The 12,919-nt window shown below is 36.5% G+C and overlaps 1 protein-coding gene across 6 annotated transcripts in view; it reads left to right on the plus strand.

Moving 5' to 3' along the window:
- The window catches only part of TCF12 (transcription factor 12), a 160,093-nt gene that overhangs the window by 79,111 nt on the left and 68,063 nt on the right, over nucleotides 1-12,919 (plus strand). For all 6 annotated transcript variants that reach the window (XM_085070720.1, XM_085070722.1, XM_085070721.1 and 3 more), the window contains exon 7: nucleotides 10,820-10,884. In XM_085070720.1, the coding sequence (XP_084926846.1) occupies nucleotides 10,820-10,884 (65 nt within the window). The remainder of the gene's footprint in view (nucleotides 1-10,819; nucleotides 10,885-12,919) is intronic.

The raw sequence follows: 12,919 nt of genomic DNA on the forward strand, positions 1-12,919 counted from the left end.
TTGACCTGATGGAGAGTTGCCAGTTCCAGGATTTCAGAATCCAGGATTCTGGAATGGATGTGATACTAGTTAGAAGAAAGGACCCTTTGCATCCAATGAAAGCAGTGGGATTCTTTCTGTTTATTGCTGTCTGGCTTAGTGTTAGTTGGTTGGTGTTTGTGGGCTGGTGGGGATTTGTTTTCTTTTAACTGGGGGTTTGGAAGTGAGGTGCAATATTTTTGGTGCATAGCAGGGCTGGATGGGCACTGCCCTGCCTGCGCTGTCTCACGTGCAGCTGCTCTTCCAGAGCACCAGTCCTGCTCCATGCACTTGGGCCCCAACCTGCACTGGTGCAAGGGCTGCTCCATGCCACTTGCAGGGCTTTACATTTCTTCTGGTTGAGTTTTATGAATTGGTTGAATTGGTTCCTGTTGGCCCAATCCTCTAGATTATTTCCATTTCTCTGAATGGTGGTCCTGCCTTCAAGTATATCAACTGCATCTCCAAAATTGGAGTCTTTGCAAATTCTTTGAAGGGTGTCTTCTGTTTTTCTCCAGGCTGGTAAAGACATCAGGCAGGAAATGTTCCATATACACTGTATAGTTGGTAGTAACAGAATTATAGATGCACAGAGAGTGATAAAAACATAAATTTGAGCTGAAAAAATTGAATGAGAAGTAAAATAGGTGCTTGAAATGCTGAGACTTAGATGAGTTACTCAGAACAGGATTAAGAAAAGTGTTTTATAAGTGTTTATGACTGTTTGATATCAAGGACTAATGTGTAGTTGAAAGCTTACAGCAGAGATAACAGCTAGGTATGAAATGGGAAATGTCTTTGAAATTTAACCTTATTTGTGGATAAAAGGCTTCCACAGCGATATGTGAGCTCCACAGTACCCGTTCTGTAGTCCAGGGAGTTGAAGTACAAGCAGGTAAAATAGATAAAAAGATACAAACCCCATGTGGTTTCACTTTCACACATTAATACTGTTTAGGCTTAGAAGGAAGATTTTCACTCTGCAATACTTTCAAGTATCATAACCACATATTCTTAGCACCAAGGTGGACATTTGGCCTTTTCTAGTCAACACCTCAGGAGGTTCCCCATGGGATTTGCCAAGGCCAGTCTGCCTTTTGCAGTGCTCTTGAGGCAGGCCAACAGGAAAGGTTAGGGTAATAGAGGAACGTGGAAAGTTTCTATAGCTGCCTCCCTCCTCCTGAAGGGTAAACCCTGTTCCTGGCTGCAGGGCCTTGTCTCAGTCCCACAGGTATCCTTCTGCACTTGGCTGAGTAAGAGGCAGTTTGCTTCCTTAAGTGCAGTTCAGAGCACTCTGCTGACCTGTCTTCATTTCTTTCCATCTGCCAACAAGCTCTGAATTTCTAGTAACACATTTAGATTGACAAGTTGATGCTTTAAAGAAAAAAAAATAAGGCAAAAAAGACTAAATCTAGGGGCAAGGTTTGAGTCAATGTTTCCAGTTGCATTTAAAACATTGGTGCTTAACTTTTACTCCCTTAATGCATTAGTATTTTAGTAGAGTAATAAGGTTATTCCTTTAAATTATTCTTTTAAGATGTATCTTTTATTGTCAAGCAGTTTGTTATTAGTGCACATAGCTTACAAAGATCAGATACATTGATAGTGTACTGGGCCAGCTTACAATGAAAAACACACACCTTTCCCACAAATTCAGATTGAAGAGCATTACCATTAGCCTACTAATCCTTCATTAGTAAAATTCCATGTTGGTGATGTCATTATTTACTATTTGCTATCAGAGGAATAAATTGTTTGTGTAATCCTATTTGCTTATTTTAAATATTGTAAAAAATGAACTTCCTTCCAGAGATCTTGCACTTCCTAAGTATTCTAAGACTTGGTAAAAACCTTAATATCTGAGAGAAATCCTTGGTTTATATATGTTTGAAAAAAAAAAAAGTTTAATCCTTTTGGAGTCAGGTTACCTCAACCTGCTGTTACAGACGTGCAGAATGTTAGCAATTGCTTTTACATTCTCCTTGCTGTTGAAATACTAAGTATTTTATTCTTTTTCATGTTATCATTTCTATAAAATAATTATCAATATTTCAATGAATGTTCTTTTGTTCTTAACACACTGAGGAAAAGTGTTTTCCTTATCTGCTTTAGGTCATTTAAAGCCTCTGGAAAGCATGTGTAGCCAAGCAGAGAGGTAGTATTTATTGATATATGAAGTTTTATTCTTTAGTTCATTGAGCAGCTCCCTGTGTTCCATGGTGTTTTTAAATCTGAGACTTGTGATCACTTTGACTGTGTCTGGACTTGGGTTATTATTCTTAATGTTTCTCCAGTTGCATTCCCACACCTGTTTATGATCTCTTTTAAGTACTGTGACTTAAAACTCCAGTATTCAGACTTGAGGTGCCTTGGCAATAAGGTATTGGTGTTTTCATAAATGCATGGAGACATAAGGTGCCTACAGATCAGGGATGGTTTAGAGAGATCTGTATTTTTTGAATTTTGGGAGACAGTGAAAAGTTCATTCTCTGTGTAGCTCCAATCCCAGTTTACATTTCTGCAGACATTGATGTTCTCTTGTGTGGTTATCGTCAGTGGTTCAGAGCTTGGGAGGATTGCTTGCAATTTTTGGACATTCTAAAGTCCCTTACTGTAAATACTGCTTTTGTACTAAAATAAGAACACCTGTTTTAAGCTCTTAGCGTTTTAAGTACTTTGCATTAATCCAGACTATCTAATTATTTTTTATGGGGTTTCTGTTTCATGTTCTTTTGGCTCAATGTGCCTTCATATAATGCATGTGAATAGTGAGGAGTTTTCAGCCCCCAAACAGGAGATGGCTCCTTTCAGGCACCATCTCCTGAGGATTTCCCCTCCTGTTTTAACAAGTAACTTGATTATTCTGTGGTGCCTGGGGAATTGTTTCTTGAAGAAGTAATACTGAGAAAACACTTAACATGTTGTTTTGTCTTCCTAAATGTGTTTTGGCATTTAATGTGTGTTTGGGGTTTGGTTTTCTATCTTGTTTTTCTGTGCTGTTTGGTCCTTTGGGTGGTTTGGTGGAGTTTTTCCTTTGTTTGGTTGGTTTTTTGTTTTGGGTTTTTGGTTTTTTTTTACTGTTGTTGGTTTGTTGTTTTTTGGTTTGTTTTTTTTTGTCAGTCTAACAGCTACTGCTAGCCTGGAGCCCACAGTCTGGGAATTCCTGTTTTATAAACCTCTGTCTGTACAGTTGAGATGGCTGTGAAGGGCAAAGATAGAAAAAGTTAGGCAAGTCATTCAAATAAGAACTGTCAGAAGTGTTGTACAGCAGAACTCTATTGTATGCATTTTCCAGTTGCCTTATGGAAGATGGTTATAAATGTCTGTTGTGGTTGTCCCTGTGTTTATACAGAAAATGGGCAAGGGGGAATCTTTCTTTGTTGACAAGCTGACTTTTCACATTTAATGAGAATTAATAGATCTTGGATAGTGAGAGAAGCTGTAGATATCTGCAGAAGTTATTTTTTTGTGTGTATAGATATATATATGCAGTAATCTAGCAATCTGTAGTAAGTAGTGTCACCAAAATAATCTTTTAATTGGAAACAGGTGTAGCATTTTGTTGTAAAGTGTGGATTCTCTATTCATTTCCAATTAAAAAATCCTCTTGACTTTAGACTTAAGAATGTAATTGATGTTCAAAGTAATTTTTGTCCTTAGATCTGGGACAAATTCCACACCAGGAGAGCAAGGGATGCTTTTCAAGTTAGCTGTAAGTAGCAACTTCGTTAGTTACTTGAGAATTTTAACTGAAGCCCTTGCGGATGACGTGAGGAAGATGGCAAAAGGAGAAATATTTTAATAGACAAAGTGGAGACACTTGGATACTCTAGAAAAACATGGGATGGATAAGTGAGATAAGTAAATGTGTATGACAAATGCCACCAGTGTGGAATGTTTGTGTGCTCATATGCAAACTCACTTTGGTTACTGTTTTCTGAATCTTCTCTGGTTTCCCCTCATTTTTAGTATATTTTTAATGTTTCTCCCTGGATGTTCTCTCTCTGTATAACACGCATTAATGGGTTAATAGAGTGCTAACATTATTTATGGTAAGGTTAGCCTGGGGTAGACAGAGTAGTGGAGAATTTGAAACTACATGAAACTGTTCTTCAGGAATGATTTGGTTCGCAGATACTTGCCTACATATGCTTGGGGGAGGAAGAGAAGAAAGTTCTTTCTTCAGGTTTGTACTCCCTCTTCCCTCAGTTACTGATGTGCATTCTTCCTGCCAGCGACTTCAGTGCCTTTTAGCCTTGCAAACATTTGATTTGTTATTCAGAACAGTGTAAGCCTGCTAAGTGGAGGGACAGGAATAGTTCTCAGGAAGGAGCCCTCATGGATCAGTCTCTGTTGGAATAGAAATGTTCTTAGTTTGACATGAGCATATAAATTACAAGTTCATAGGGTCAATCCAAATATAATGTAGAATTTAGTCCACCCTTACCTCCTGTGTATTTGAAGTACAGAAGAACATTAATAAATTGTTTTTATAGCACAAGATCTGTGCAGTGATCTGCAAACTGACAAAATACTCCATCTTTTCTTAGATGTACTTACAAATCAATGGGATGGAAGTGTCAAAGGCATGTCTTTGAGAAGCAGGTTCTTTAATACCTCTTCACACATTGACATTATTTAAAAAAAAATATTGTGTTAAAGAAGTTGTGAGAAATCCCTTGACTTCTGTGTTTAACATCTTTATAAATATACTCTGAGATTTATTGCCTGGTTGGTTCAATCAGTAGAATTTTCACAGTGAAAGACATCTGCAAGTGCCTACACAACTGTAAGTATAAAAACTTCTATCTTTTTTAGTCTTTGGAAAGCACGCTGAATTTTTTTTTCTAATATCATCTTGTCCAAATGTTAACAAAAGGAATAATTCAGTATTTGTTCCTAAATTGCAAAAGTTATAATGGATGGTTGATTACAGGTAATTCCAGCTTCTGAATTTTCACATTTTGGATTATTTGGATGTGAAAAGCAGTTCTTTCTCCAAATAAGTAATTGGACTAGATAACAGAAGTATAATGCTGTCTTCTTACAAATGAGAATTTATGGCATGGAGAATCCTAGGAGATTCCTGACAGACCTGATACTGTTAAATCCCATACATCTCATTCAAAATTATAAACTTTTACTTCTTGACAATCATTAGTTTCGTAGGATCTCAGTCTTTTAAAATTTTGGCCAAAAAAAGGAGGAGGGAGAAAAGCTGTATTGTTAAAACCAAATTTTGCAAAAACATTTACTTCTTTTGTCTGGGAAAACTGGTCTTAGAAGATATCACAGTATGAGGAGAAAACTCCAACATTTTTTCCTAGTTGCAGTCTGTTCATACCATTTTTATGATGAGCTGTATAGGTGGCATTGCTAATCAACACTTGGCCATGGCATTTCTGGCTAAGTATGTTTGTAGTTTTTCTTCTGTTCTGTTACTTCATTACAATTTTTCCCATAATAGGATTTTATTGTGTATTCATGACTTAAGGTTAAAAATTTGTCCTACAAGTTTGCAGCCATTCTGTATTGTGTAGGTTTGACTGCTTTATTAAAAGGTAAGAGAGTGTGGATGAGTTTGCAAGACTTGGAGGGATATTGATTGGGGAAGCTGCTTGCAGGCAGAAGAGTGAGCTAAGATGGAACGTGTGATGAGATAAAGGCTAGGTTAGGAGAGTGATTACGACTGGGGACCTGCTAATCACTGACCTCTGTAGGGATCCTGTAGTTTATCACTAATCTCACTTGCACTTGGCATTTTCCTGTGTTACTGCTTCATTGTTCATAGCTGAGTGAGTAATTTGGCTTGGGATGAACAGGAGGAGGGTGCTGCAAGTCCAGCAGCTGCACTTGTTGGCACTGGCTTGTTAAACATCCTTAGTGCAGCCAGCAGCATGCTTGGCACGCATCAGCCAATAATGCTTAAACATTGTCATGAAGAGAATAGGAGGTCATTTGTTTTAAGCCATTTCTTCAAATTGTGTTGCTTCAGATCTCTGTTTCATTTCCAGGAGGTCTGGTCTCAAGTATCGTAAGGAAAAATGTTTGTTGTATATTTATATACATGGGTGCATTATAGATCTCTAAAATGCTACAGAGAAGATCCTAAACTATGACAGCCTCTATTAATGAGTAGGCTGTACAGCAGTAGAAAAGGAAGAAATTATTCCTCTGCTGCTGTAGAAAATGCATGGATAAATAGTAAAACTTTTTATGGCTGCTTGTGCCAGTCAGTCTTGCCTCAAAAAAAGAAGGCAACACAGCAAGTCCTAGGAGCAGGGCTGGGTTTGTGTTTTAATCAAATGTAAATTTTTTTCTCTGTACTGAATAATTGCTGAATAAGAATTTTTAGTGCCAACAAATTTTTAGAGGATAAAGAGTAGACTTGCAAGAATAAAGGATGGACCTGCAAAAATCTTGTTTTATAAACTTTGTGTCCTTTCTACTTCATGATAATTTGGCAATATTGATTAGTAGAAAAATGTCTATTTTGTTGAAGGTTTTTCTTGCGTTTTTTGTATGTGCCTGTCGGTGTAGCTTATGCAGCTTGTTCCTTTTTACATTGGATCTGCATATGAAAAATTATTTGAATGTATTCATTCTGTGGGTAACAAAGACACATATTTGGTGGATGTGGAGAAAGCAGTATAAAAATTGATTTCTAGCTGAATTACCAACACCAGTTTAATAACTTCAAAAGAAAAATAAATTCTTAAAGCTGTCACCAATGTTTTGTAATAAACTGACTTTTGGGTAGGCTATCTGTAGGGACTGATTAAAAGTGTTATCAGTGATGAAGTGATGTTTAGGAATTTTAAAAACATGCTTCAGTATTCACTTAAAGCAGATTCTCTGTTCAAGTAGGGCAGACATACTTCATGTCTGACAAACAGAGCAGCTGCCAGCTGTGGTCACTGTAGCATTCATACTGGATGATAAACATTGCTTCATTAAAAGATGTTGTTGCTTTCCATATTGCCAACCAAACAAATTCTTAGCAATGCACAGAAAGATTTTTCAGTCTGTAAAGGGTTAATTCCGTGGGAATTTAAATAATTTTTTGAGAGTTCTGTCATCTTCTCATAAGCCAAGCATTATGTATAGGCAGTGGTAAAAGGCTGTTTTATACTGGTAGGCATTTATAGCACATTCACTGAAGTAGTGCTCAGAGTTAATGCAGTGCTGTTTTCAACTCACTATCAGTTTGCATCTTGCTGTTTCAGTTCGTTCTGTGTTAAGAGTATTTAAGCTGCACAGCTGTTATACATATAGATGTATTGTGGAAGACAATTCCTCCTGTGGTATTCAAAAGCTATATTAAGTTGTGAGCATATCACATTTAGACAAGTGATTGCAAGAGAAAAAATTATTTACTAAATGCCCATTAATGTTTTAATTGATACAGAATATGTCAAAGTTTTAAATTTATGCAGTTAGGAAGTATTTGTGGTTCAAAATGCCGAGTGGGATTTTCTTGGTTGGGTTTCTTTTAACTCCATAGTCCCTGAACTTTAAGTCTTTTAGGTGGTGACTAGGTCCTTCAAATTTTTCTTGATAAAAACACATGAAATGTCAAAAAAAACCCCAAAACCAAAGCCCAAGAAAACACATTAATTCCAAGTTACTAAAATATTCAAATAGTTTGTGAGTTGACCTGTGCAGATGTAAAATTTTTACACATAACCAGCTCAATTGTTCTTAAATGTCCATTGCTTTATTCCAAATCTCATTGGAATGCACAATTCTGATATATAGAGCCACTAGTATGTAACCTGAAGAAAAGCTTACCATGATGCTACTTGGTAAGCAAGGCATAGATTTTGCTTCTAAAATGACAGCATTTAACTTTCTTGTTGCATAAATAAAATCAGATCTGAAGAGGAAATAAACTTCATCTGGGCATCTGCTTTACCTTCCCAGCTGATACATCTGCACACTACCTTACATCCATCTCTACACAAACCTGTGCAAATGAAAGTGTTCAGTGAGGGTTTTGGCATTTATAGTGTTTTTTGCAGAGTCCTCTCCTAATTCATGTCAGGTACTATCATGAGTTTCCTTATGTCCCCTAAATGCTGAGCATTAGTGTTCCTGAATTTCTAGCTGTAATGCAAAAGAGACTGCTGCTATCTGTGTAGTGGGCACTGACTAAGACAAGACCTGAGAGAGATGTAACAGACTCAACTGCAAATCTTGTGGGGTAAACCTGCAAGTCATTTCAGGGTCTGCTGTGGCTCTCAGTTTCATTGTGTTTTTAAAGTTTGCATTCTCACAAACACTGGGACTCCAGTAAGTTTGGATTTTACTGTAACCTCTACCTTTTTATGCTCTTCTGTCAATCTGTAGAAAGTATGAATAAATAAGAAAGTTATTTCATTAGCTAAAAACCAGCCAACGTGTTCTGCTTTGATATATTTGGTCATATGTATGAACTGTGTTGGATACTAGAGACTGCCCTTGCATGGATCAGAGACTGTGTGGGACCTACCTGATCAGGAACTAATGAGGAAGTGTCATCTTCTCAGACTTGACATTACCCACCTTTAAGTACTTGTGAAGGATTGCTAAGTATTTCTTCTTTCTATTGATAAGTAAACATTACCTGTGACATTAGCCTCCAGAGGTTTAAATAGTGAGAATAGCATTGTGCCTTGACTGGAGCAGCTGAAGTGTGTTGAAATGACAACAGGCAGTTTGAGGTGTGTGCTCTGTCACTTTCCCACTGTGTTGATAGTGAAATTATCCTGTGATGTGGCCAGACAGCACGATGCTGGGAAACCTTCTTGGTGTTTTATCACTGAGGCTTCAGGGCCTTCACTGGACTCCATGAACAGAGTAACTTGCTCTAATGGTGCCCAGGATTGCTCACCTCTCTGTCCCATCCTTGTACTGTGCTGATGTGGAGATGAAGCTGCTGACACTCCTCCAGTCCCACATGAGGGACCACAGGGTGCAGGTCCATAGTTTGACAGAGAACCAGCAGCAGGACTGAGTTTGGCTCAATGTGTGTTGCTGTAGTGTGTGTCTGTTAATTTTTGGTGTTTAAAAAATGTGTGCCTTTAACTTTGTGTCACTATTGCAAGCTGGGGAGTCCTGTCTAAGTGCTTGCATTGGGAATGTGTTTGGGAGGCTCTGTATGAAATTCAGCACCCTCCTGTAGTTGATCCTGGGTTCTTTTCCAAACCCTTCATTGGAAAGCTGAGGCATTTGAATACAGGGTAAATATTAATTTGCTCCAGCTAATTTTTGATAAATATTTAGGGAGTGCAGCATCAGAAAGCCTTGATTTTTCCCAGTCAGTTCTTGGAACTAAATTTACTATGGATTGGGCTGTTCTAGTAAGCTTTTCTCCTTTGGTATGAACCTGCCATACTTTAAAAATTATAACATTTAAATAACACGATTTTATGCGTTCTTATCTAACAATTTTTTGCTTGCTACACAAACCATAATTTAAATCATAATTTTTCTAGCTTCTGTAATTGACTCTTGTACAAATATTTGTTTTAAAGCCTGCCTGGAATACTGCATACTTCAGTCAAAGTTGTTTATCATGTGATATGAGATTCTCATTTTCTGGAAAGAAAATGCTGAGTCTGGTTTAATATGAGCAGCATGATTCATCCTACTACTTATAATTTTGCATGCTAGGTATTTTATTTGCTTGGTGCTTGATAGTTGTTAGAGGCAAATTGCTTCAGCAGAAAAATGTTAACTTTTTTCCTCCCTTTGTTACAGCAGAGCTGCCATTTTTCTAGCAAACTATTGTTGACCATACTATTGGTAGTTATCTAGATGATAATCTTACAGAGATGTTGTTCCAAGAGATTCAGACTTCCTCTTCCTCCTTGCTTGCACAAGATGCACTTTTAAAATGAACAAAAAGCATACTTCATATTTTCCTCTTATGAAATTATGTTTAGGCAATTTTGGTAGTAAGAGAGAAAAATCAGAAAAAGCAAAGGAAGTCCTGTTCTTGGAGTTCAATTGGAATAGCATGGAGCTATTGATCACTGAAATGGGAATGTGTAAAAAGGCTACTTTTTCTTCTTATTAGGACAAGATAACACACACATTATTGGGAAAAGGGATTGCTTAGTTGGGTGAGATAGCATTCATTATCAAATGGGTAGTTTTGGTTAATTAATGCTTACCTTTGGATAGGACTCTGATTGGTGTTACAGGGTGTTTTGAGTCCTAACTGCTGTAAAAGCCTGCTGGGCTGTCTTGTCCACTTGTCTTGCTTTCATACCCGCTGATCTGTACATGAAACAAAATGATTTTTAAGGGTTTAGGGGTGAGTGTCAAGGGCAGAATGAATCAGCCATGGTTTAAGGTTGGTGTGAGTTTTACTCTTCTGAATCAAGTTTTTGTTTGCTTTTCATGTGGTTCGATTTTACTGTTCAGTATATTCATTGCCTAAGATGGATACCAGCTAAGTGTTAGTTTCATGTGGGAAGGAGAAATGTCTCAAAGTGTCTCTACCTTTGCTTGTTGCTAAAGGAAATGAAAATGAACCTTTGCCTTTTGTATTTAAACATTCTGAATAGGAATATTTTGTAGTATCTGACTGCTTACAAAAGGAATTGAATTAGATAAATATGCCATCTATTACTGTAGTGCTGTTTGAGTATGTTAAACACAGATGTATAAAAACCTGATTTTATTTGCACAACTTAATGTTTGTAAATTTACTATAATGCTAACAGATTTTCTGAATTGCATATATAAGGACAACTGATGTGGATATCTAGGGGATCATAAAAATAACCAAATTTTAAATTTCTTTCTTTTATAGGGAAAACCTCAGACAGAGGTCCATTTCCACTGTATGGTAGAGATACGGGCTTACCAGGCTGTCAAGTAAGTACAGAATTTCTTCGTTTTAGAGTGATGATTTCCTTCATGTTATTTCTAATGAGCCAGACTAAGAATACTTTGATCATTGTTTAAAAGTCTGTTTTGAATATACAGGAAGTTTGCCTATTTAAAAAGTATAATTAGCATGTGATTACATTCAGCGTCTGTTGATAAAGATTTAAATAACTAATATGTTTATAATTCTAAGAAATTAATTTATGTTTATTTTCTCAAAGAGGAATATTTTTTTAATTTTACTGTAGGTTGACTGTTTCCTTTGAACTGATGTTTTCAGGAGTGTCTTTCTTCTGGAGGATAAAATTTAGCATATGGCTTTGAGATCTTGATTTTTAGTCTTTTAACTAGTAGCTTGGGAAGTGTGAATGGGCAGCACCATGTGGCAATGCTTCCCCTATTAAGAAAGGATCATTCTCAGAGCCTTTACTACTTCTCTGCAACGCAGATGTGGCAAACAAAGACTCATTTGTAGCTGTATGGGTGAGCTTTCAGTAACATTCTCCCAAAAAACAGTATACCTCTCCACCTTAGAGTTATGGGCTTCACATTATTGCCAGTCTAGACAGTAAAACATTGTATTAGTGTTGTTACTATTGTTGAATAACTCTGTATGTACTCTATTTAAATGTAATAACTTAAACTTGACATTAGTTTGGAAGCAAATTAATTTCTACGTTACTTTCATTAAGTTAATGTTTTGTATTGGAAAATGGGTTTATGTGAACTTAGCATAAAATTCCATTTGGCTTTGCAGTAATGAGTGTAATTTCTGTTGTTTGGTTTCTCAGTGAGGAAAATCTTTTTATCTCTCTATTTAGGACTGTTTCTATCTAGTATGATTTAATATTAATTTTTTACGTATAGATATTTTAGACCCAGAATCTTACATATATTTGTTTCTATTAACATCTCTTTTTGTTCTGTTTATCCCTTTGGTAAGCTTCCTGGTATTTCATCTCCCTCAGTTTCTTTTTCTCTAAAATTTTTACTATGTGGTAAATCTGTTTTGGTTTTATATTAAGGATAACAAAAAATGGACACAGAGTTAGCTTTCAACTAAATTTTAATTCCATTTAATTAATTTGATAAGTTACAGTTTATTTTGGTCTTTGTCAGGTAAATATGACAGCATTTGAATTCATTTAACTTAGAATGTGGTGGCATTTCTGAAGCTTTTTGAGGTTTTTTAGTATTTTTTGTTACATGCATGGTAGTGCTTGAAATACAGCTTTCATTGCAGCTACAGTGTTTGAAATCTGTCATAAAGGAGGTCAGAAGAGCTCATGAGAGGTCATGACAATCCAAATGAAGAATTGGCTGCATTGTCCCTGACAGAGGCTTCATGTGGTCAGTTCTCAAAAAGCTCTAGAGATGGAAGAGACTGCATGACCACCCTGGGTTTTGTTTTCAACTACTTAAGTGTAATTACTCTTAAAAAGTTTCCCTGGTGCCTTATCTAAACATCATTGTAATTAGAGTAGTTAACTCTTGTCTTCCAGACAGTGGACATCGAGAAGAATTTATTAAGTCTGTAGAGGCTGAAAAAACCATTAGATGATTAAGATGATAAGGAGTCCTTAGAAAAGATAAGGCATAACTGGATTTAATTTTCACATGGATGTGTATAGTGCAGGTATATTTTAACAGTGGATATGTAACAGGATCTATCTCAGGCTGAAATACTAGTAGAAAAGCTTATGCTCTGCTCTGAAAGTTCTCCAGTAGGTTCACAACCCTAGGGAATTTCTATTTTAAATTAGGTCAAGTACCTCACCTAAGACCTTACCACTATGGCAAAAAGAAATTTCCTGGATCTTTCTGACAATACTGTGAATTTTTTGCTGTGTGGTATTTGCCTTATTTCCTAACAAATATCTAGTCTCTGATACATATTTTAATCATGGTGATCTAAAATTTCTCAATACCTTTTTATGGTAATGCTGGCTAACTTGTTATTTGTCACCCTGTATTTTTCAGTTTACAGGTTCCATGGACAAAAATGTATTTATTTTTTTAACGC

The sequence above is a fragment of the Lichenostomus cassidix genome, chromosome 10 (assembly GCF_008360975.1).
Source record: "Lichenostomus cassidix isolate B80296 chromosome 10, HeHo_3.0, whole genome shotgun sequence".
Taxonomy (NCBI): Eukaryota; Metazoa; Chordata; class Aves; order Passeriformes; family Meliphagidae; genus Lichenostomus; species Lichenostomus cassidix.